At 35.2% G+C, this 27,491-nt stretch overlaps 1 protein-coding gene across 9 annotated transcripts in view; it reads right to left on the bottom strand.

The window, feature by feature from the left end:
* BTRC (beta-transducin repeat containing E3 ubiquitin protein ligase) overlaps window positions 1-27,491 on the bottom strand; it is a 153,104-nt gene that overhangs the window by 42,719 nt on the left and 82,894 nt on the right. For all 9 annotated transcript variants that reach the window (XM_081158939.1, XM_081158937.1, XM_081158938.1 and 6 more), the window contains one exon: window positions 16,098-16,187. In XM_081158939.1, the coding sequence (XP_081015065.1) occupies window positions 16,098-16,187 (90 nt within the window). The remainder of the gene's footprint in view (window positions 1-16,097; window positions 16,188-27,491) is intronic.

The following is a 27,491-nucleotide window of genomic DNA, read 5'->3' as shown; positions in this document are numbered from 1 at the left end:
AATACCACCTATTTCCCAGGATTGTTAAAAGAAATAACAGGAGATTATGTATCAAATGCTATGCATGTTAAGTCTGGCACATAAATGCTCAATAAAGGTAGCCGTTATTGTTTGTTGTACATAGAAACCAACACAGCAATTCAGGTTGTATCAGGACCTGCCCACCAAACTCTGAAACTGAAGTTTTAACTGAAACTTCATACCAAATTCCCCAAGAAGAGGAATTATTAATTTGAATATTTTAAAATATGCTAACTTGTCTGGTCACCATTAGCTGATGTGACTGGGGATAGAGTGATGAGGAAAGAAAAAAATAATTTAAGATGTGGTTAGATTGTAAGAGTAGCCCAGTGAGCCAGGCTCAAAGGCTCTGGGCAAAATCGGAGGAAACTACAATTTAGAAATGTTGCCCGGCCGAGAGTGGCTCTGTGGTTGAGCGTCAACCTAGGATCCAGGCGATTGGGGTTCGATTCCCAGTCAGGGCACATGCTCGGGTTGCGGGCTCAATCAATGACTCTCTCATCATTGATGTTTCTATCCCTCTCTCTCCCTCTCCTTTCCTCTTTCTGAAATCAATAAAGACATATTTAAGAAAAACACAAACAAATGTTTGTGTGTGCTGAGTTATCTCATTTAAACAAATATATTAGAACTTTCTATGTGCCAGTGCTATACCAGGCAATGCAAAGGTCACACATGTGGTAAAAATTGACAAGTTGACTCTAAAATTTATATGGAAACGCAAATGGCCAGGAATAACCAAGGTAATATTAAGAATAACAAAAAATCTGGAAGGTTTACTACCAGAGGTGAAGATCTGACAAAAATCTATACATACATGGTCATGTAATTTATAACAAAGAAACAATCCAGTATAGAGGAAAATACATATTTTAATAAATGCTGCTGGGTCAACTGAATCAATATTTTTTTTTAAAAAGCAACAACAACAACAAAAGAACTTTTCACCTGTACCTAGCATCACACATAAAGATCAAATGGATTGTAGATCTAAATGTGAAAGGTAAAAATAATATCAATTTAAGAAGAAAACGTAAGAGAATATCTTTATGACACTGGGGTAGACACAGATTTCTTAAGTAGAATGTCAAAATACTAATTATATAAGACAAAGATTGATAAATTGGAATATATTAAAATTAAGAACCTCTGTTCATCAATAGACATCATTTAAAAAGTGCAAAGACAAGTGACAGAGTAGGAGAAAATATGTGCAACACACATATCAGACAAAGGACTTGTACCCAGAATTTATTAAAAAACTACAAATCATTAAGAAAAATACATAAAACCCAGTAGAAAAATGGGCAAAAGACTTGAACAGGCAGTTAAAATTTAAATGGTCAATCAAGCCCAATGGGCATGGCTCAGTGGTTGAGTGTTGACCTATGAACCAGGAGATCATGGTTCAATTCTCTGTGAGGACACATGCCCGGGTGGCAGGCTCAATCCCCAGGAGGAGGTATGCAGGAGGCAGCTGATCAATGACTCTCATCACTGATGTTCTCTCTCTCTCCCCCTCCCTCTCCCTTCCTCTCTCTGAAATCAATAAAAACATTAAAAAAAAAAATAAATGGTCAATCAATATGTAAAAAGATGCTCAATTTTAAGTGAAATTTAAATTCAAAAACAAGCGATAACAATATGAATATTAACACTACTGAACTGTACAGTTAAAAATGGTTAAGACTCTAAATTTTTTTATATATTAAAAAACAAACCCATAATGTGATACTGCTGCTTCCCAACACCAGAATACTACAATGAAAAAGCCAGACAAGTGTTGGTTAGTGAGGAAAAGAAACAATGGAACTCTCATTCACTGCTGGTGAGAGTATAAGTTGGTACCACCAGTTTGGAAATTCCGATTCCTTTCCTAGTTACATGCGAAATACCCAATAGAATACATATATTCATTGTACATGTTCATCACAAGATACACACAAATTTTTTTTGTAGTTATCAATATCTGAAAGGAACCCAAATGTTGATCTATAGTAAAATGAATACATAAATTTGGTATATTCTATAATGAAATACTGCACATCAATGAGAATTTTTAAAAAATCACAGCTAACGAGTCTCAAAAACATTGTGTTAAAATAATTCAAACAGTAAATAACGTACTGTATGATTCCACTTAGATGAGGTTCAAAAACAGGCAAAACTAATGTATGATGCTAGAAGTGAGGATAAACCATCCTTGGAAGCGGAGTGACAAAGAGGGCAGGAGAAGGCTTTTGGAATGTTCTTTTACTTTCCTTCCTTCTTTCTTTTAAAAAGAATCTTGGTAGTGATTACATAGGTGTGTTCGCTTTGTGAAAATTCAGTCAAATTCAGGGTCTCCTGAATAACTATATTAGAAGGAGATGCTTATATTCATAGAAAGAGAGAGAAGAGTGAATAAAGTCCTGTTTGGTAACCAAGAGTCCTAACCCTTATTTTCTGATATAAAAGAAACAGGATGTTCTAATAAAAAATATTTAAATTTCTACCACAGAACAGCACTAGCCTCTGTCTTCAATTGTGACCCTACAGCCACATACAGACAATTGTTCCCATATGCCACTTACTCTGAACAAGGTTAGAGCTCCCTCTAGTACTTTTAACTAAGAAAACACCACAGGACTTTACAGAGCTGACACATTTTGGTGCTGCCCATGGTTAAATGCAATATGGCGATTTTTATTTTTAATTTGCTTTAATTGTTGCTATGATGTGAATAATTAATAGGCTGCCTAAGCCAGTTTTGTAAAGTTCACAATACAGAAAGCCAGGAGAAAAATATCTACTTAGAAAGGAGGCTTAAAAATGGTTATAACAGTAATAATATTAGAGAATTTAGAATATTTACTCATGATTTGTAGCAACATTATGTCTCACCAACAAAGAAACATGCTACCAAGTGCTTCCTACAAAAAAAATTCTTCTGGTCTTCATCTATTTTTCTCTTCATGGCTTCATAACCATTGTACCTACAATACTGGATAAGAACAAAGTAGGTCAGTGTTAGGAGAACCTGGCTCTTCATTGGAAGAGAAGGGAAAGGTTTGGCTATGAACACTTAACCTAGTTCCGTCCGTTCTAAACAAGTATTTATTAGCATTAAATAACCCCCTGGACAACAGAGATCTATTCAAACTGAAGTTTGTATTCTTTTCCCATGTTTGTAAAACTCCCTTCTCCACCGACACTTCAACCATTTGAAATTATGGTATCAATGCTTCCACTTAGCAATGTCTATTTCATGTTTGGGTATAGCCAGAAAGTATAATTTAGATATGATGTTGTAATCCTATGCACTCCAGGCAGAATTTGAGCAGGCTCTAAAAGTTCAATGATTGTAATACAACCATCTAGGAATGCAGCCAGAAATAAAAGGGGCTTTAATTCTCATTCTTCCCCACCCTGAAAGAAACACCGCTTTTGAACAGTCTTGTTAAAATTAATACAAATATAAAACTAGCTATAATTAATAAATTCCTTGAATCAAAGAGAGAGAATGAGAGAATGAAAAAGAATGTAGTCACCTTAAGAGTAAATTCATTTTGGTGAAGACTATGAGGTGTTATTCGCTATTCTGCATTCTAAGAAATAATTTTTTTGAGTTTTAATATGAAACAAACATTTCCTATCATCCTGTTTTTAGCATATAGATCCCTCAAAAAGTGTGTCCATAATGAAAGAAAACTTTATCAGTTTCCAAGGGAAATTTTTACCACTGTTTTTTTTTAGCATTCTAAATGGAGATTAATACAAATCAGCACAACTTCCTCTCTCATGCTCTGGTAACACACGTGTGCCCCTCTGCCAAAGAAAGAAGTATGCAGTGAAGGTCAGTCCTGGATCTTTCCTGCACATATCACAAAGCCATGAGGCCAAGTTACCACTTAGTTTGGTTTTGCATCATGTCTGCTGGTCACATTAACACAGCCACATTCATTCCAAGGGCAGTCCAAACTAGGAGTGAAATATTGTCTGAAAACAGTTATTCATTAACCTACTGAGAGCCTCGATCATGAATTGTGTTTTTCCTGAGACAGGATTCACTACTGCTTCTCTTTCAATTCACCTAGTATCTGTTGGGAGCCCTATATCAAGAACTAGAATGAGCATGACAGATCTAAATTAACATGACAGAAAAGCTATTTGATGCTACCTCTTGGTTTCTCTACCTCACTCTCTTTTGTGGCATCCAAAGGCTTCAGAACCCTGGCATTAATTAAGCAACAGTTTTATTACACACAATCAAAGCCTGAAAAGAAAAGCCTAATAGACAGCAGTGGAGAGTACAAGGTTCAATTAACAGTTTTGCTTTTTTGTGGTTGCTGAGGTATCCTTATGGTGCAAAGGAAAATACTGTAAGTGCAAGAGAAGAACATAAACCTAAAATGTATTACCATATTATGATTTTATATAACCAATTTGCATACTTCTGTATTTTCCAAATCCTGGCTATGTGTTAATAAATTGCTAACATATAATAGGCACCATAAAGAACTTTTTAGATAATCCCCCCATTTGCTACATCTACCCTCATTTCTATGTACTAAAATTTACAAAACACAGTGATTGAAAGCACAGGCCATGGGGCCAGACAGTCTGGGTTCAAATTCCAGTTCTGCAACATACCTTGGGCAAGTTGCTTGATCTCTCAGAGTTCTATTTTATTTGTATGTAAGATAGGGTTGTAGCTTAATGAGATTGTGAGAATTTAAGTGAGAGTGCATATAAAACCCTTAGTCAAGTGTCTGGCACATTGTAAATATTTAATAAGAATGGCGCAAAAAGGCTGTCAAATTTGATGATACAATCTCTAAATTTTAATACTTTAAACATATATTTCACAATTCTTTTTGTTTATAAGTTAATCAGACTCAACATATATAATTTGAGGATCTACCTTTTAATTTACTTTTGTATACAATTTGCCTTTTATAAGTAAGTTTTATAACACATTTTGAATTGAGGGAAAGCAGGGAGTAAATAATAGTCTAAACTTTAAACTTCTGAAGTTTCAAGAGCACTCAATAATAGTATTCAATTGACAATCAACAGCAACCTAAACAGCTAACTAAAAATAATAGTTATATAAAGCTCTCACTTAGAATCTACCCTTATTGCATGTTCTCATGTGATAATGTTGAGACAGTGATTCCAATAGTGTCCTGGGCTAGATGTATTCAAGTTTACATTACTCAGTAACCAAACCTTTGAAAAGCATTCCATATCCACCAAACTGTATCACTGCAAATAGAATCTACTGCAGTCTGGATACATGTGGTGTCTACACCTGGCTCCTTATCAATTATAAAAAATATAAAAAAGCTATATTTCTTGGACTTAATTTCAGAACCCTTAAGTATTACCCAGAGAAAAAGTTAAAGAAAACTCCTTTAACCTATCAATATTAAAGTCTAAAATGATACTATATTAATCCTACCAAAAATTATATATGTACACTGTGTGTGTGTGTGTGTGTGTGTGTGTGTGTGTATCAGCATTTGAGGAAACTGATTTTTAAAAAAATGTTCCCCAATTAAACTGTCAGGTTTATAAGTACTCTAATCACAAGAATAAGAGAAAATATACAAACTAAAAATGAACCTCACATATAGATGTAAATAAAGCCACTCTTTAGGTTGCCCATTAATCCACAAGTGGCATATTCATCTTATTTACAGTATTATACCCCCTGCCATGATATTCCATTACAGAGTCACGCTACACACTCCATAGTTAACACTGTAGGAGCCATCTCATTTTAAACATGGTTTTCTCTTTCTATTTCCCTTTTGGCTTGCTCCCAGGTTTAAAAACAACAACTTTATAATTAAATTTTTAATGCTATTAGATATTGTAATAAAATGTGGATAAAGTTAAAGAAGTAATGTTTGAAATATAAAACATAATTAAATTTACGTTCATTCTTCTAGAAATATTTCAGCATTCCTATTTGTCATGGTGTTAGTGCTCTATGTGGGCAAGTGCTCCTTACATATTTTTACAAGCCTGAGCATGAAATTTATGTTAACCTTAACTATCAAACACTTCTATTCTTTCCATTAGAGAATATCCAGGGAGATTTTTACACACACACACAAAATCTAATATTCATGTTTGTTTGCTTTTTGTTTTCATTTGCTTTTGATGAACCTATTTCTTCTTAACCACTCACCTGTGTCCCAAGCCTCCTCTCTCCTGTCTGAAACAGAGGACTTCAAGGTCCAAGTATTAAACCTCATCATGTCCTCACAATCACTAAACTAAATAAAAACATGCATGTAACTATAAAAATATCTACTGAAGTTCAATTAGAGCCTGGGATTTGAAGCCTTAAGGGATATTCTTTTAAATTGACAAAAATAATTACCAAGCTTAACCAGGAAAAATAAATTTTTAGTATAAAAGGACTGCCAATGTATGCTTACATTGTAAATCCTAACACAAACAGTAGGATGAGATCTGTATTCCGTAACAACTTCTAAAACAACTACTAAGGTATGAATCACCACTTTAAACAGTGTTGGATTCATACTGTTCCACTCATTTTATATGTAGAACAATGGAACACGGAGCCATGAAGCCATCTTAGATCCTTTAAAGCCTCCCTCCATTTATAAGGTAGGTGATTATTATTGAGTAAGCATTTAAAGTAGAATCACTGAGTAGGTAACCCAGAATAGAGATAATTAAGTTTTCTCAATACAGTACTTAGCTCAGTTTGGTCAGAACAAGATATTTTATAAGCAGTAGGGGCAGGGAGGTGGGGTAGGTCTGGAAAGATACAAATGGTATTTGCTAGATGTAAAAAATGCTATAGAAAATCAAATGGAGAAAAGCTATAGGTGCTTCTTAGTGTAAGACCAAGTATAATGGTAGGAGAGGTACACAGGGCCTCCAAGTACTATTTGAAAGGCAACCAGGTATAGTAGAGGAGCAAGGACTCTGAAGTAGTGAAGGTCTGAGTTCAAAACTTGACTCTACAACTTAGAGATGTAAAAACTTGGGAAAAGGTTTAACTTTAAGCTTCAGGTTCCTTATCTGTAAAATAAGGGTAATATCCATCTCATCAGGTTCATGTAAGGATTGAAATACATCATATAGCTAGCACTATAGTGCCTAAGCACAGGGGCAATAAATATTAAATGTATTATCTCTTCAACTCAAACTTTTAGTAGTACAAAACCGGGGGGGGGGGGGGGGGGATAAAGGTCTTCCATCCTGAAGATACACAAAAAAGAAAACTGACATTTTTTCAATTCCTTATATAGGAACATATCCCCAATCTAAAAATGGGGGTGGCACTTAGAAAGGATTACAATAGCCTCAGAGATTCACTTGGTTCCATACATAAGAACTTTAAATAAAGGTGTAAGGGTGAGTTCCAAAGGACTAGACTAGTAAAAATTTCTCTAAAGTGAACTATTGATTAGGTTTGGGATTAGTGGAATTTAAGGTGACTAGCTCTGTCAGGAAATCAAAAAAGGAGTTTCTTGGTCAGTCAACCAGTTATACATTTCTGTAATTACAAGTATAAACCAAAAAAGACGCCCTCAAAAAATTGGTGTCTTTTAACATTGACCTTAGGAAATAAATCTTACTAGAAAAGAACTCTATAACAAGAACAAATATTGGGAAGATCACTAAGTCAGGTGGAATTCCAGAATCATGGGAAAAAGGGAAAAATACAATTTTATTTTTGTAGAAACTTGGTATAGAGTAAAATAGTCATTTGAATTCATAGGTCGTTTGCCTTATAAGCTGAAGTCATGACACAAGAATAAAATTTAACATATATGGATCCTGAGCTCACGGGTACTAAAAGCTTCAAAAGGATAGCTCGGGTTTCACAAGCTTTGTAAGTGATCTATTTATACCATATAACTAAGAACATATTTATTCATGGAGAGCTTATGAGCTCAAGCTTCTGAAACTGTCAAACTAAGAGAGGAGAATGAAAAGCCACAAAAATCCATAAAACTGTAAGAATAAAAATCTCTCTTCCAGACTGAATGCAGAAAAGTTCATGCAAAATTCTAACAAGTGGCCTTTAAAATATTAATATGCACAATAGCACCATTTTCTTAAAGAACGGAAAAGGGACGTCCTAGAGACTATTTAGTATTAAGTCACTGATCCTAAAATACATACCAGTCTAAATATTTTCACTAAAAGCTCACTATCAGTAAAAAATCAGGTTTCTGACAGAATTCCAAAAGCTATACTAAAGATTCTGTGGGGAAGAAGGGTAGAGAGATGGGTACTAGGGGGAAGTCAAGTGCCTTTGTTTTATGTTTTGCACAGAGGTATAATATCAGGGGCTTACATTCTGAAAATACTGTACAGTATCTTAAGGCTGCAAGGCTACAATCACCATCAGCTATATATATTATGAAAAAGTCTTATTAACTATAATGAGAAAAGATCACCTTACACTTAACCTGAATGCTATATACTATACTTTAGGCTTGCTCCTGCTAATTCTGTACTCAGATGGGTACTGATAAACATTTATTTAACGTATTAATAAATAAAAATCAGTTAACACTTAATATCAAGAAAAAAAATTATTTATATATCTTTGAAAGGCATCTGGATTCATTTACATAGCCTGTAATATATTACTTGCTTTTACAGTAAGCCGCTAAGCTTACGGTATAAAGGCTAAAATACCACAAATCCTGATGGCTTCATATACTTTCCCAAAGTTTCAGCCTGCTAAAGAAGGCCCAGAAAACGGATTTGGTAGAGAAAATTTGGCTCATTAATGTCTCCCATAGCCTTATACCATATTTTCAATATTACAGGGATGATTAACAAGGTTACAATTTTAGTATAACAATGTTAAATGGATAAGTCAGTCTTTAGTCACAGTTACTGCATAGATTTTTTCCCCTCTTGCTCCTATAAACACCATTCATTGATATTCAATTACATAAATTAAAATAACACAGCTCCTAATACTGAGAAGTCAATGGCATGGGGGAAAACCCCCCAGCAAATTTCCTAATAAACTGTATCAGGAAAGGAACACAATTTAAATATGCCATAGTTTACTTGCCTAGATTTTGCTCCTCTTTTATGCAACTAGAAACGTGACAGAAGTTGCTCCAAATCAGAAAACTCTCATGCTACTTGCAACTAAACTGGAGGGGTGGAATGGTGATAGGTTGACAAGGCAGACCTTTTTAAAATTTAATTTCTTAGGTTATCCGGTTTTTAAAAATTCAAAAGTTAGAACCCAGAGTGCAATGCCAAAAAAAGTGTGCTAGTAATCAAAATCCTGAATGAACCATGATAGAATTATAGTCTAAAGATTGTCAACCATATTTGTGACACTACTTTGGGAAGTAGGCAGTATTTCTTAGTCTGTGAACCAAATCTAGAGTTAGAAACACAATGCCTGCAAACTGCAAGAAAAGTGTGATGTTAAAACAGATTTCCCCCCTTTTCAGGAATTGTGCCTGGTATTGTGCAGCTGTGGTACTGCCTTCATCACTCCCTCCGTTTCCAGTCTTGCTAATTAAAAGGTTGCTCACAGAACAATGCTCTTCTCATTAATTTCAGTGTTCTGATTGGGCAGGATCCCTGCTTACCCCACCTGATCTTTTCATACTGCTGAAGTTAATGTGACAGGAGCCCGAAGATGGATTATCTGCTGCCATATTGCCCATCGCCTCCAATCAGGAGCTATCTGTGTAAACTGATTGTTCTAATTTGCTCTCATTATTTTTACAATATCAGGAGAAAATAACGCACACAGCTCACTGTCAAAGCCATGAAAATCAGCCATTAGTTAAACCCAGACACTGAGTGGCTTTATTAGAGGTACTGCAGTTTATTGATGTAGCTCCAGTCAAACAAGGCAGTGTTTGCTTCAGAAAGAAATGTTTATACTGAAAGTAAATATTTATTGTAATAATACCCACAGCAATATGATATTTTGAAGAATCCTGTTCTTATTTCAAAAGCTTGGCTTTGACATAAATTAACAACAATGAAGAGTTGGGTTGGCATAAGAAAATAGATAACATTTAATGCACTCAGTTGCATAAAAACCTGTTTATTAACTAAAATCTATTGAATGCTCTCCACATCCTATACCTCATATAAATAAGAAACTCTATTCTGTGACAACAAATACTAATCAACCAATAAATAATGGAGGTTCTATTTTCTCAACACAATAACAAATATTTTTTTCAAAACAAAATTTTACAACTTAGGAATCAAAATTACTTCTGTAATAATCATACAGGTATAGTTTTAAATTTAAAAAACTGTATTCTCGTACAATGTAAGTGTCCAACTGATCCTAGCATCATATATATTCACAATATTTTTCAGAACTGGAAAATAAGCACTGTAGTAAAGCTAGCTAAGTGAACAACAAGCTGGGTTTTAAAACTCTTTAGTTAGAGACGTTTCTTAAAGCAGAAGACAGAACTCCCCAGAAAGGTTTGATATTCAATGAGATAATAGCCCTAAAAAATCTGTCTTGGGCACAAAGAAACTACATTTTCCTATTATAAAGAAAATGCTAAATTCTAGGAGAAAATAAATTTAAACTTTGTATTTCTAGGCTTGCTTGGCTATGAACATCTTATAAAAATGCTACCTAACTGCTGCCTGAACAGCATTTTGGGGGGCTGGAGAAGGAGGGTAAAATAAAAGAAACCGATGCCTTTTAAATATAGGAATTTAATCCACACGCTCCCCCCCTTTAGTATTAGAAGGAAACATGGCTTCCTCCTGTTTTCTTTCTACACTAAGATTCGTAGGTAATGTGAAGACAAGAGTATGCCCTTCTTGCTGCTCCCCTTTTAATGGCCACTTTTCTTTTTTCTAAGAAACATGTGCCATGCTTTCTCCTTAAAATTCCTGCACTAAAAGACTGCACCATACTGCACTCTGCAAAACGTGCTGATGGCGCCAATTACAAGCCCCCAGCCGAACGCTCCAGCCCCCACCATTCGGGCAGATTTATGCGGACTCTTGCCGACGTTATTACAAGTCAGAGTTTATTGGGAAATTGTTACATTATGCGGAGTGTCTAACAAATTGCTTATGCTGCTATAATTGGATTACAACAGCCGCTTGCTCCCACCGGTAAGATTAGGCAAGTAGGACTCCTGCCGATCTCTGAGCGTTAGCAGTAATTTTATTTGCCTTGCCTCTCTCTTTCCTAACAACATGCCTCTCTCCCTGCCAGCTGTCTGCTGAAAAGGCACAGGCTTGTTCCTTGGCCCTAACAATGCAATTACAGCCCCGCAGATCGCACTGTTTGTGCATTAAGTACAGAGCCAAAACGAGGCGAATTGATCGTTTGACTTTTGGAGAAGCCATGTGATCTCTCCGTGCGGGTGATCTGACATGCATCAGCAGGCAATACTGCAGTCAATTCTTGATGAAGAACTTTCTTCCTTCACCCCTCTCTCCCACCCTTTCCTTGTTCACTGAAGAAGGCACTGACTGGGCTCATCTCATGCTAATCTAGATCAATCCACAAAGTCAAACTCAATCTTATTAGCTTCCTGGCTAGAAAGAAATGTGAATAGGTTCTAGCATCTTGAAGCATCTCTGTCAGATATATCAGTGGTTCCCAACAGTTGAACCACTGCTGCTATCTTAAAAAAAAAAAAAAAGGTTCATAAAGAGTTCACGGAGGGAAAAAGTTTACAAGAACACTGTGGTTGTAGTTAAAAAGGACTACAGAAAGTTTTTGGCAAATAAAACTGCCTTGGAAAGGCTTTGTTATAAGCTCTTATATTCAAGGGGCCATCAGGAAATCAGCACTGAAACCTGTGTACTGCCTTTCTCTGCAGATTTGCTCTGCTGAAAGATGCTGGCGACCAACGTGCAGAATCAATGCAGCTGACTTCAGGCTTAAAAACAGCAAGTTTGATCTCAGCACAAAGTTTTAAACATATTTTGTCAACCCCTCTTCAGTTTCTTGTTTCTTTCTCTTGTATGTTTAACAATGAATGCAGGTAACAAGGAGACTGTGCAAGGAGTTACTCTGGCTCTCAGGCATAATTCATGAAGATTCTCACTGGGGTCTGGAATTTTTTACTTTTTTTTTAATTAACTCTCTTGAAATGGTAGAAAATGACTCTGAATTTTACCAATTTTAACACAGACCTGGATTCCTGTTTATACTTTCCTCTCCAATGGCATAGGCTACTTAGGGTTCCTAAAGCTGATTACACAACACATGTGCAGTCAATCTGCTGATCCATTTTGGTGTCCTTTGTCTGTATTCCTAAATATCATGCACATCCAGAAGGTTATATATTCTTGTGTCCTTAATCTGACAAACACACAAATTCCTGTTTATAACAATGGCCCTTGATTCTATTATTACTTCAAAGTGAACTTGGAAAAGTCACTCTGCTAGCATTTCTCAGAACCTCTCCGTAACCCACCCCTAATATTAACACTCATTAAATTCATATGAACATTTGAAGATGAAAGGAAAAATATTACTTCTCAACTTTATTCCTGCCTTAGCGATAAGCCTAATGTATAACAGGTTACACTCCAGGGTTTTTCCAACCACACTGGCCTCAGTGATATGGTTAAATATAAATATATTCTCCACAAAGCTAACTGTTAGACCCAACAGAGGAGCCTGTGCGAAGAATGGACCATCTGATGTCTTACTTGTGGAACAGTATATTAAAGAAGCCTGTTAACATGGAGTTTAAAACTCAAAAGAAACTCTGAACAGCTGAAATGCCTTATAAATAGCACAGACCCAGAGGAAGTGCAAACGTCTGCATTGTGAATTGTAGATCTTAATTACCGACAATGGCTGGTACAGCAAGTAGCACGGAAAAAAAGTGAAACAGTTGCACTGTTCATGGTTGGCAATAATTCTTCAGGAAAATATTTACTATCAATCAGTTATGAGAAAAGGGACTCTGTGCTCGTAAAACAGCACGTTGCTTCTCATACCAGGACCATTTTGCTTCAGCATAATCTGAATTTAAACAGCTTGTTTCCTGCGGATATAATTTTGGAAATAAATAAAACAAGTCTTCTATCAAAATCTGGAGTAAGTGGAAAGGAACATCACATTTTTCTGCCTCAGTCAGTTGCAAACAGATTATTAGTCTCAAGTAAAAAACAATAACAACAAACAACAATAACTATAATACAGAACATCTACAAAGGACTACTGAAGTGGTTTATTTTCTAAACATAAAGGCAGTACTTCTTCCTACCTGGACAGAAATCTAAGTAGATATGTTCCAACAACTCAATTTTAACTGTGTGTGTGTGTGTGTGTGTGTGTGTGTGTGTGTGTGTGTGTGTGTGTGTGTGGTGTGTGTGTATAAGGGCAAGTTAAGGAAAAGCCTGAAACCAAACTTTTCAGTAATATTTAAATAAAGTCAATTAAAAGATAACATAAAGAATTAATGCTCTTCATTTTTCAAGTTAGTTTTCTTTATCAATTAAAAAAACATCATGAAGGTTGACATTAGATACAATGTAACTATTGATTTTAAAGACTAAGTTGGCAGTCAATAATGACTGTCCATTTAGAGCTACAATAAATACAAAGCTCATCATGTTCAAATACAAATCTCATAAAATATGGGGCTATAATTGGTAAGAAGGAAGGCTTTAGAAGAAAATAAAAGACATTTCAGTGTCTCCAAATACTACCTGGATTGAGTTATACTGATAAAATGACCCCTCTTCCATTTTTATTTTTATTTTCGGGGGGGGGGAATATCATTCTTCAAGTTAGAGATTCAGATTATTATTAACAGCATGGCTGTAGTTTATCTTACAACTTTGTTTTTTTGTATTCTAAAGAGGGCAAACAGGTCCCTTTTCATAGGCCTATTATAAAACATTTATTGTAAGACTTTTCTGGCAGTGAAGAGTCACATACAATGCACTCACTATAAGGGGTCTGAACATAACAACACTGCTGTTTTTGAAGGAATAACTGGTATTACAGTTTTCTATAAAATGCATATAAACAATAGTAAGGTTTTAGACTTTAATTACCATCTCCACCTAAAACAAAGTCACTCCTACCAGAATTGACTGCTTTGAACTAGAACCAGAAATGGTTGATATCACTATATTATAGTTGCTCTCACGTGGAGATGGCTGGACATTCAAGGCGACTTTGAAGTACAATCTGAATCAACAGACACTTGTACCAAGTTAAAAACCACTGTAGCCATATTAAGTGTAGCAGATGAAACTATTCAGTTAAGGGTTAAAGGTGAAGAACAGGAAATAGGGACAAGCTTACAGACCTACAAAAATAGTAGCAAGTCATTATTTTTCAAAGGTCAAGCAATAAATGAGGCCAACAGAAACAGCACAGAATCATGAGATACTATAACACATGTAAATGAAAATGGAAAAATTCTTCCCCTATTCCCATGTTTTTGGTATCTCACTGAAGGCTGTTGCAAGAAAAAAGATTTCAGCTATATGCTTTTACTTGCCATTGATCAACTGTTTATTTGCCTAAACTCTGAAGAAATGAACCAGAAGATAGGACCATAAAAGGAACCAGAAAGTTAGGTGGTTTCCAACAGAGAATGATAGAAATCATTATTAAATTAGGGTACTTAAGGAATCAATTAAAGGATATAGATGTCAGAATAATGTTAAAATAAGCAAGAATGGGATGAGAGGGTCACCATCTGGGAGCAAAGGAAACAGACTGATGAGCAGCAATCAGCAAACTTATTTCCTCATCCAAGAGCATAGAAGAAATTATGCCATTGTGCCAGATGCCAGAAGATTTCTAACCATGCACCACTGAAGTAGAGGGTGGAAGAGAAAAAAAACACACGCCACATTATAAGGACACACACTAAAATAACTACGGAGCTTTAGAGATCCTGGCTTAAAAAGTATAGAGAAAACAAAAGGAACAGATGCTCACTTGGCCGGCTCTCAATGAAACTCATTAAAATCGTCACCCTGTCCTTGTATTGGTGCTCATGTTAAGATTTTATCTTGTTTAGCCAGAAGTCACCCACTTGTGATAAATCTGAGAGCACTGTGGCCAAAAAGGAGACAGATTATTTTTAAAGGCCCAAATAATTGGTTTCCTATCTCAATGTACAAATGCTAGCTATAAAATAGGGTCAATTAGCACTTGCTAGTTGTAACTAAATGACTGAAAAGTGAAATATATAAATATTTATAATTTATAATATTCATATTTTACAGCAAATCATTAAAACATTCTAATTTAAGAGACACGTAAATGACCGACTCTTATCTTTTTAAACTATCATTTTAAATAAATTCTGACATTTTGTATATGGATCATTTCCATTGATATTTTCTATGATATATTTTCAGTTGATAAAGTACTGCATGTTTTAAGAAATAAGATAAAAATAATGAAAAATATTGCTGTTCTTTGATTTTTGTAGCAAAGGATACCAGTCCTGGCTCTAATAATAATAGTAACTGAGAGTCTAAGTGTATAATACAATAGTTAAAATTGAGAATGTTGTAACAGTGACAAAACAGTTGTTGAAGGCAATAATTTTGCAGATATGCAACGAAAAATCTAGAAACAGAGCGCATACTGGAATTTTACTTATTCTTGGAATAATCAAAATGGCTGATGTCTAAATTTAGGTCAAAACTCTTGAGTAATTAGAGATACTTAGAAAATCTAAGTCATAGTTAAAATGATTATTAGACTGTAAGATCTCTAATATGTACAACCCTTGCAATGGTGTACATTATACTTAATTACATTTAAAAACCATGAACTTACAATTTATTTATTTTCTTACACAAACCTTACTTTTTTGTTATAATCCATAATTAGTATCAAGCAACAAATATGATTTAGACTAAAGTGTACAGAATCGAGTACAGAATCGAAAAATTCTTTTGCAATTAAAGAGCTGGCAATTCCAACTTGTAATCTAACAATCAAATTTGTTGATGCCTGCTATATCATTTTTAAAATATAAAGTCCTATAATAGTCTTTAATAGCAGCAGTGAGTGAAGATGTCTATAGATAAGGCATTGTTATGATGTAATATAATATATATTGAGTAATATTACTTACTTTGGCCACACAATTTTCAGTCTTCATAGCAGTGCTTGCTAGACATACTGTCTCTTGGTTTAAGCAGAGTCTGGTACAGCTGTTATAAGTCTGTAAAGAGAGGTGTGGTGGGTTGGGTTTTTTTTAAACAGGTTTAAATATTATCATATATAGTTTTTAAATTCTGCCCTATTTCTCAAAATCAACAAATGGATCCTATATGTAAATTCCAGATTTATGAGTGCTGAGGGACAAGGCAGACAGGGGAAAACAAAGAGTGAAAGACCATGAGAGCCACTGATGTGCCCATGAATGAGTACGTAAACAGCCGTGGTTCACTGTATGTATGGAAGGTGGGGGTGTTAGTTATTCAAAAATGGGCAAAGGACTTGAATAGATATTTCTCCAAAGAAGATATACAACCAGCACATGAAAAATGGTCAACATCACTAATAACTAGGGCAATGCAAATCAAAACTATAATAAGATACCATTTCACACCCATTAGTAAACCAACAACAAAAATACACACAGATTACAAGTGTTGGCAAAGATGTGGAGAAATTGGAACCATTGTGCACTCACTGTTAATGGAAATGTAAAATGGTATAGCCACAGTACGGTGGTAGTTAAACAATTAAAAACAGAATTACCATATGATCCAACAATTCCACTTTTGGGTATATACCCCAAAGAATTAAAAACAATCCTGAATATATATTTGTATGTAGTGTTCATAGCAGCATTATCCACAAAAGCTAAAATGTGGAAGCAACCCAACTCTACATTGATGGGTTAAGGGATAAGCAAAATGTGGTATATACACACAATGGAATACTATGCAGCCTTAAAAAGGAAGGGAAATTATGACACACACTGTAACATGGATGAACTTTGAGGTCATTAGGCTAAGCGAAATAAACCCATCACAAAAAAAGTAAATACTGTATAGTTCCACTTATGTGAGATATTTAGAATAGTCAAAATCATAGAGACAGTGGTTGCCAGGCACTGGGAGAAGAGGGAAATGGAGAGTTATTGTTTAACAGGTACAGCGTTTCATTTTTACAAGGTGAAAGAGTTATGGGGATGGATGGTAGTGATGGTTATACAACAATGTGAATGTATTTAATACCACTGAACTGTACATTTTAAAATGACTAACATGGTAAATGTTATGTTACATGTATTTTACCACAATTAAAAAGAAAACTAGGCCCGGCCGGCATGGCTCAGTGGTTGAGCATCAACCTATGATCCAGGAGATCAAGGTTCAATTCCTGGTCAGAGCACATGCCCTGGCTGTGGGCTAGATCCCCAGCAGGGGACGTGCAGGAGGCAGCAGATCAATGGCTCTCTCAACATTGATGTTTCTTTCTCTCTCTCTCTCTCTCTCTCTCTCTCTTTCTCTCCCTCTCCCTTCTTCTCTCTGAAATCAATAGACATATGAAAACAAAGAAAACTGGTTATACTTTATGGTAGGTAAACATTATTAACTGGCCAATATGTTAATAAAAATGTTTCCTTTTAATTGAGTTTTTACTGATGGTACAAATCATGGTCCTCAAAGTTTAGCATGCATCAGAATCATCTGGAGGGCTTGGTAAAACACAGATTGCTAGGCCCCATCCCCAGAGGTTCTGAGAATTTACATTTTTAACAAGTCCCCAGTTGATGTTAATGCTGCTAGTCTAGGAACACTCTGAGAACTACTGGTATAAATGTGTGTGTTGAAATTAAAGAGAAAAATCTGAAGATACAAGTGATTTCTTAAAACTAACAATAGGAAAGAATCCATTTTTTAAAAATTCTAGATATACAGAACAGTTGTAAAAATAGGTATGAGTTCCTGTATACTCTTCCCGCAGCTTCCCCTTATGTGAATGTCTTACATAACTACAGAACATTTATCAAGACTAAGGAATTAACATGGTACAATATAAAGAACTTGAGTTTCACCACTTTTCCCACTATTGCCTCTTTTCTGTTTAGGATCTAATCCAAGATCCCACATTTCATTCAGTTGTCATGTCTCTTTAGTTTCCTCTAATCTGTTACAAATTCTCATCTTTCATGACTCTGTCACATCTGAAGAGTACTGATTAATTAATCTATGGAATGTCCCTCAGTTTGGGTTTGTCTCATGTTTTCTCACGATCAGGTTGAGGTTATACATTATTAGGAAGGATATCACAGAGGTGATGTGCCTGTCTCAATGTATGAAGTCAGGATATATGTTGATGAATACTTCTGGTCATGTTAACCTTGATCACTTGCTTAAGATTGTGTATGCCAAGATTCCGAATTATAAACTTATTTTTCTTCCTTTTATATTGGGGAAAACACTTTGAGATTATGCAAACACTCTTTTTCTGCTTCAACTTTGCCCACTAATTTTAGTATCCATTGCTAGATCTTGCCTATGGTAATTTTTATTGTAGTGTTCTATTGGTAATTTTTAAATTTCTCCTTTTCCTTCTATATTTATTAACTGGAATTTTTCTATAAGGAAGAGCTATGATTTCTTCACCCATTTACTTATTTGTTTATTTATATCAGCAATGGTTGCATAAATATTTTAAATAATTCATTTTTGGTCAATTATCATTCTTTGAAAAGAGAATAAGTAGACAAAAATAAAATTGAAAAAACGAGAAAAAATATTATAAAATTGGTTTTCATTTAAACAAGTTAAATTTTTTATTTTATTTTTTAATTTTTTAATTTTATTTTTATATCTTTATTGATTTCAGAGAGAGGGCAGCAGAGGGAGAGAGAGATAGAAACACCAATGATGAGTCATTGGGGATGGAGCCCGCAACCCGGGCATGTGCCCTGACCAGGAATTGAACCTCAATTTCCTGGATCCTAGGTCGATGCTCAACCGCTGAGCCACACCCGGCCGGGCACAAGTTAAATTTTTAAAAAATCCACTTAACAGTTTTATTCTTAAATCATTTAACTTGAAATTATTTCAAATCACATATTTTAAAAGAATAAATTGGATCATCTGACATTAGTATATATAGGCCTCTGGTACATTTATATCTGGGCTCAGGGTTAAGTACTTCTTTTGTAACTACTAATACCACAAACATTTACTATTCATGTACAGACAACATACAATTTTTTAAAAATAAACTGTGTTTTAAAAAGACATTTATGTAATAATTGGTATATACTGAATCAAATAAAACTTTAAGCAAAAAAAATTCTTGTTCCAATAATGGTAGAAATGTTTGTATTAAATTAACCCTCTAGAGATAATAATTATAAACCATAGAAAAATATTTTAAAATTACTTAAAGGCAGAAGATTGATCTAAAGTAGGCAGAAACTGGGGGAAGAAGTGGACTGACCTTGGAAGAGGATAACCACTCTGGGTGAGATCCATGTTTATGTGCTTTTTCCCTAAGGGTACTACTATTCACCAGTCTACTTGGTGCAGGGCAACTAAAATTCAATTAGAAAGCCACAGTCTATTGGCTTGAGATGTCAGAGGATGGAGTTCAGGGCTACCACAGTGGCTGGAAATTGAGAAGGGAAATCATGGAAAACAGAAAGAGCCATGGGGGAGGGAAGCATCATCAAAACACACATATAAATTCCCCTCAAATCCGTGGCTAACTCCCAAGCTACATACATGAGTGGGAGACTCCAAGCATTCCAATGGAAAGTAACAGCTGGAAGTCTAGAAGATCTGAGCAGAGATTCTAGCTGCTTCCCATGAGGGGAGACAGTTTATAATTTGATTCCTACTAAGTTAGAGGGGCTTAATAAGCACCTCAAACTTTCCACTGAAAACTCAGAAAAACCCTGCACTGAGACTAAAGAATAAGTCTTAGGACTAAGAGATCTGCTTTAGGACTAAAGGGCAAAATCAAAACACATCTGCCCCTAATGGGCACAAAACCAGACTCTATGCAGTCACAATTAGCTGGAAAGTTAATCAGTGGGAGATAAAAGAATCCATAGTCTCTGCTATGTATAATTTATAATGCCAATTATATATAAAAAAAATTCTATATATGAGAAGCAGATAAATGGGACCTATAGTCAAGAGAAAAAGGAACAAAAAGAATATGACCATGAGAGGATCTAGTTGTAGGAGTCAGCACATAAAGGCTCTACAGAAGCCATAATAAATATGTTGAACAATTTAAGTGAAAAATATGATCACAATGGAAATTTTCAGATGAAAATTTTCACCAGAAAAATGAAAACCTAAAATGAATGAACTAGAAATTCTAGAATTGAAAAGTACATTATCTGAAATTAAAAATTTACTGGATGGGTTGAAAAGCAGATTGGAGATAGCAGAAGAAAAGATCTATGAAATTAAAGACTGATCAATTGAAATGATCTAAACTGAAGAACAGAAAAAGAAAAAACAAGAAACAGAATCTCAGTCATCCATGGGACAATTTTCAATGATCTAACAACATATGTTTACTTGGAGACCCAGAAGAGAGAATAGGACACAAAAAAATTATAAAAATGGTGACCAAATATTTCTCTAATTTGGTGAAAACCATTGGCTTACTGATCTAAGATCAGCAAACCCCAAGGAGATTAAAAACAAAGAAATCAAAACTTAGGTCCAACACAGTAAAAACTGCTGAAAAACCACAAAGACAAAACTTTGAAGCAGCCAAAGGAAAAAAGGGACTCTGCATACATGGAAGCAACAATATAAATAGTGGCAGACTTTTTACCATAAACAAGGAAGGTTAGAAGATAAGGAACAACATTTTTAAAGTGCTGAAAGGGGAAAAAAATCTCAAACCAGGTTTCTTACTATTAGAAAAAAGAATTACATGATCTCGCTTATACGTGGAATCTAAATAACTTAATAAATTGACGAGCAGAATAGATTCAATGACATGGAAGCATAGTTGAGACTGACCAAATGTCAGAGGGATGGAGGGGGGTGGGGGGATGGAGGGGGAGAGAGTAACCAAAGAATTTATGTGCATATATACACAACCCAAGGACACAGACAATGGTGGGGAGAGTGACTGGGGAGGGGGAAGGAACGGGGGGGGGGAATGGGTCATTGGGGAGAAAAAGGGACATCTGTAATACTTTAAACAAAAATAAAAATTATTAAAAAAAAAAGAATTACAAATATGAAAAGAAAAAAATTTAGAATAAACTGTGGTGTTGGATTAGAATTAGAGGCATTAATGTGAACTCATGGTTTTCAAAAAATATAAATATAGGTGTAAAATAAAAGTTAACGTTTCAATCGTGGCTTCTCAATACCATTCTGAGCTAAAAGGAACCATACGTAGCACTTCCTCGAGAAATGGCTGATTCCAGGATTAAACAGGGAAAATATAAGATGAACCTGGAAATACGCAAGGAATGATAGAGATATGTCAGAGGGCACTTATTAGCCCAATATGGAATAATCTGAGTATTAAAATAAAAGATATTGCCCGGTCGGGCTTGGCTCAGCGGTTGAGCGTCGACCTAGGATCCAGGCGATCAGGGTTCGATTCCTGGTCAGGGCACATGCCCGGGTTGCGGGCTAGCCGATCAGTGACTCTCATCATTGATGTTTCTATCTCTGTCTCTCCTTCTCCTTTCTTCTCAAATCAATAAAGATATATTTAAAAAAATAATAAAAAATAAAATAAAATAAAAGATATTAACAGACTGCAATGTTACACATTTCTTAAAAGATACAAATTACCCAAACTGACATAATAAGAAACAGAAAATCTTAATAGCTCTATATCTATTTTAAAAATAGAAATTTTTATTGAAAATCATTCTGCATAAATTAAAAATATTTAAATTCTTTCCACTATGAAAAAAATTACTGGCCCAGATGGTTTCACTGGTGAATTCTATTAAATATTAAGGAAGAAATAACACCAAGATCATACACAAACACTTTTAAAAAATGGAGGAAGAGACTTCCCAACCCATTTTATGAGATCAGCATAACCCTGACACCAAAATCTGACCCAAAAAAAGGGAAAGAAAACTACATATTTCTCATGAACACAGACACAAAAATTATCATTAAAGCCAATTAATGCAATTCACCATATTAACAGAATAAAAGGGGGGAAAGCATTTGAAAAAATTAAACACCCATTTATAATTTTTTAAAAAAACACCTCAGCAAGGTAGAAATAAAAGGGAACTTGTACTCAAAAGGGAACTCAATCCCATTAAAGAAATCTGAAAAAAAAATTCAACTAACATCATACTCAATGATGAAAGAGTAAATACTGTTCCTCTAAGACTGGAAACAAGGCAAAGATGTCCTCTTACCACATCTATTCAACATTCAAATAAACCAAGGAAAAGAAGTAAAAGGCATATAAGTTGGAAAAGAAAGAAAATTGTCTTCATTTACAAATAACAGGAGATAAGGTCAACAATCAAAAATCAACTGTATCTATAATAAGCAACAAACAAAATTAAAAAATTACAATAGCATTGAAAAACTTTTGCTAAATTGATTCTAAAATTTAAATACAAATACAAAGTATCTAGACTAGATAAAATATTAAAATTAAAATATGGAGGAGTCACACTACCCTATTTCAAGACATACTGAAGTTAAAATAGTCAAGACAGTTACACATTCATCCCTGGGTATTCTCCAGGGCTTTGTTTTAACCCCCTCTCCCCCAAACACACACACACACACTCAAGGATACCAAAATCCTTGGATGCTCAAGTCCCTTATATAAATAGCATGATATTTGCAATAACTTACGCATATCCTCCCACATACTTTAAATCATCTCCAGATTACTTACAGTATCCAATAGAATGTAAATGCTATGTAATTAGCAGTTACACTGTACTGTTTAGGGAATAATGACAAGGGAAAAAAGGTCTGTACATGGTCAGTCTAGACCCAACCACTGCAGGCTCCACTCTATATAGCACCCATCAGCAACAAGTAACTTTCTTCCCCAAATATTTCTGATCTGCGGTTGGTTGAATCCGTGGATGTGGAACCTGTGAATATGGAGGGCTGACTCTATTTCCTGTTAAGGACAGACACTTTTAAAAACAGAGGATCCTGCCCTGACCGGTGTGGCTCAGTTGGTTGGAGAGTCATCCCATGCACCAGAGGACTGAGAGTTCGATTCCAGCCAGGGTACATACCTGGGTTGCAGGCTTGATCCAGTTGGGGCACGTGTGGGAAAGCAGCCAATAAATGTTTCTTTCTCACATAGATGTCTGTCTGTCTGTCTCTCTCCCCCCTCTCCATCTCTCTCCCTCTTTCCAACCTCTCCCCCACTCTAAAATCAATGAGTATGTCCTCGAGTGAAGATTTAACAAAACAAAAACAGAGGATCCTGAATTCATCCTCTGTGTCATGTAGGGAACTGAAGTAGGAGTTGGTCAGAGCCTCAGCCTCTCACCCCCTGTGCTCTTCATCCAACAGCAGCCTCTGCTCTAGAAGTTCAGAAATAGATGTATATAGCCAACTATACAGTTGGCTATAGTATATTCCACTGACAATGGTGCCAAAACAACTGGATAAAAAAGCATGGGGATGTTTTTATCTTTGTTATTATAAGCAAAATGAATTACAAAAATGAAAAATGAAAAATAGAAAGCATGGGAAAATAATGAATCCCAAATTTAATTTGCAACACATCAAAATTAATTTGAGATGGACCATAGACTTAAAGGTAAAAGCTAAAACTTATAAAGCTTCTGGAAGAATATATTCACAGTCGTAGGTTAAGAATTGATAGATGGGGCTTCATTAAAAAATTAGACTTATCAAAACACACCATGAATAAATTGGCAAGACACAGACTATGAGAGAATATTCAGAACACATATCTGACAAAGGAACAGTATCTAGAACTCAATAGTTTAGTTCTACAACTCAGTAAGAAGACGGACAAACCAATTTGTTCAAATGGCAAAAAACTTAGATACATCACCAAAAAAAATATCCGAATAGCCAACAAGCACATAAAAAATTATTCAACACATGCTCACCAAAAAAGCTTTATATAAGAACATTCATAGCAACTTCATTTATAAAAATGGAAATAGCTTGGGAGTCCATCAAAAGAATAAAAAACTGTAGTATATTTATTCAATGGAATATACTATATAATAAGAGAATAAACTACTGTTATACACAACAGCATAGATGAATCATATACACACTTAGTAAGTCAGACCCCCAAAATGTATGATTCTATTACAGGAAATTCTAGAAAAGGCAAAACTAATCTATGGCAGTGAGCTGATCATGTTTGATTCATTGGAGTTGGGGAAGTTGTCTGGGAAGGAGACCAAGGAAACGTTCTTGGGTAATGAAAGTGTTCTATACCTTGACTGGAGTAGTGGTTACACGGTGGACACTTATCAAAAATTCACTGACTTATGCAATTAACATTTACATAATCCACTGAATGAAAATTTTATTTCAATAAAAATATAAAAGTATACAGTTAACATATTAGGGGGAAAATACCAGAGATTTGTACAGTTAATTAATAAAAATATTATGCTATTTTTCTGGGGGGGGGGGTTACAGCAGGAAGGAAGCTAATTTATTTTCCTACAAAATTCCTTTTCCCCTTAGAAATGAATATAACACACTCAGGGGAACATTAGACAGATTCAGGAAACCTATTCTAGGCTTGTAGAAGTTTCCAGAATAAGGCTACATATGGGCCTTTATTTTCTAGACATTCCATCTGTAAAATGGGCAAATGATCCTGTTTATCTCCCAAGGAAGTTACATAGGTTAGTAAACTAAAACCTGTCACAGTTCTTAGATCACCTTGGGATAAAAAGGCTAAAAAATTCAATATTTTACATTCAATATATTACTATTATAAGACTCCTTCCAGGTTATCATTAAACTAGTGAGTATAACAGCCACAAGCAAGATAGGTTCTGTCCCCATGCAACATCTGAAAAGGTAGCTTCACTGCTGAACCAGAGGCAGAGTTTTGCGTTGGAGTACTTTAATACGTTTTTATATTGCATATAAAGCACATAAGTGTAAACCAGTAAGATGCCTTGCTGAAAACTACCTTTGTGAAAGCAGGCTGTAATTCTGAACAAGTTTTCAATTTTCACACTGCTGCTAGGGTAAAACATTTTAAAGAGTTTAATTTTTTACAATGGATTCAATGACATAGGATTATCTAACAAAGTAATGGCTAATCAATAGAAGGTTTAGTTGTCAGGTGAAACATATAACACACTAAAAGGGATTGATTGCCAGACTTCTCCTTATTTACTAGAAGGTATATATTTAAAATGACACAAACTTGTTACTAGGCTGCATTCTTTTAACCTTGCAAAAAGCTGCTTAAGAAATCTGTTCAGCAGCCCTATAGCAAAACAAGATATAGTATAATGAAAATGGCTAGTGATTGGGGGATGGGGAAGAGGGAGACAGGGACCGTCAGATATATGGTTACATCAAATCAAGTCCCCAGCAAGGATATGGGCAGAAAAGGCAAACTACAAAGCGACATTTAGGAAAGCTGGGACTGGGCTTTAAAAATGTCACACAAATCTACCGAATCTCATTCAATAGATGCAAAGCTCTATCTGATCTCATTCCATATTGCTCTTAGGGCAGGTTTTTTAAGCACTCATACAACTGGGCACAATAGGCTACCCCCACCAGCCCATTTTCTTTCTTTTTTTCTTTTTTTAATGGTACATCCAGATTTAGCACTGAACACAAAATGAATTGGGCCCATATGCACTTCAACCAGCATATAAGCTGTTTCCTTTATAATTTATTCACAATACCTCAAGTCTCTATATGAAAATACACTTTTTATGGTCATTGCAACCCAGGAGTTCAATAATATTTTTTCTACTAAGTCAGTGATTACACAATTTATCAAAGCATGATTACACTGAAATAAAAATAAAAGAAAACACCAACCCACTATATAGTCTTCCTTCCTCCAAGTAATTTTAAGAAAGCTGGTTATTAAATTGCCGCTTTTTGAAGAAGGGTTTTTGTAGCTAGACACAAACTGCCAAACCATGTTTTTTTAAAAAAGTTATTGGACTCTGAAGGATTCAGCCGAAGTGGGAAGTTAAATAAACAAATCACTTCATCAGACTTGGAAAGATCACTTTTGTCTTACTTAAGAGACCTACATTAATTACCTTTAAGGTCTTTTCCATGTACTGTTTAAAATAAATACAATTTATTTATTTATTTCAAATGAGGTGCTTCTTCCAAAGTATTAAATAATGTCTACAAATGCAAAAGCATTTTTATAAATAGGTAATTAAAACAGATGACTAAAATTAAGTCAAGCTGCAAAACATTACCCAGGATGCACCGTGTTTTGTTGTTTTTTTTAATAAACATCTCAGGCAATTTTTTTCCATCCAAAGCCCAAAGCACTTCAGGGGGGGCGGAAAGGGAGGTAGGAAGTTTCATAGGGGAAAAAAACCACACATATATAATGAAATAATGCCAAACCCCAAACTAAAGTATTTACAAGATAGTCCCTTAAGCATAGTTTGTCACATTGCAATTACACCTTGCCTACTGCCAAGTCAAAGTGCTTACTACTGCCACTAGGGGGAGAAATGTCTTAACACAAAGCAACTGGCAGACAGAGAACGGGTTTTCTTGAGCAATTATCAGAACAAAGCTCCCTTGGCTGTGTGTACCTTCTAATTACTCAATACAATTAAAATGACTAACCTAAAACAAATAGAAAAAATACCCTGCCTGCCTGATATCAGGGACTTCATTAAACCTTTCCCCCTCATCAATCAAATCAGAAAAAAGGAAATGAAATCATATAAAGCATAGCAGAACTATTAAAGGAAGTAAATAAGTGAGTTTGTTTTTAAAGAATGAAAAGAAGTGGCTCTCCTGAAAAAAGAAACGTTGTGGTATTTACCCATCTGGATGCTGCTTGAAAACAAATTGTCCTCCAAAGAGCAGAAATACAGTATGTTTTCTCTCAGTTCACTGGCTTATGAATGACTTTTCGTTGTTGCCATTGTTTTGTTAATACACATTATAATGCCGTTTTCCATGTCAGTGATGTACTTTATCCTCCTACTCATCCAACTGTATAAAGGAGCTATGCCAGTCACTTCCAGGCTTACGCTGGGTGTTTTCACTTTAAGTTCTTCACTGCTGTTTTTGTGTGGATCTCCTCCAAGGTAATATTTAGAACAACACAGGAATTTGGCTGGGGGGAGGGGGGTGGTGGGTGCTAGGCAAGGAAAACAGCTACTTTATTCCTTTTAAAGACTTACGTAGTTCCTTTTATAAGGCCCAGTCATTAACAGAAGATAACAACGGAGTCATTTTTCTTTCAGCTGACAATTGTGACATTTTTCCAGCAGTGTGCAAGGTGTTGAAAACCTGGCAGCTGTTACCTCCTGGGATGAAGATACTTTTTTATCCTCCCT

Source organism: Miniopterus schreibersii (genome assembly GCF_964146895.1).
Source record: "Miniopterus schreibersii genome assembly, chromosome: 14".
Classification (NCBI taxonomy): domain Eukaryota; kingdom Metazoa; phylum Chordata; class Mammalia; order Chiroptera; family Miniopteridae; genus Miniopterus; species Miniopterus schreibersii.
Note: the sequence above shows the minus strand (reverse complement) of the source record. Positions and strands in the feature narration are given on the sequence as shown.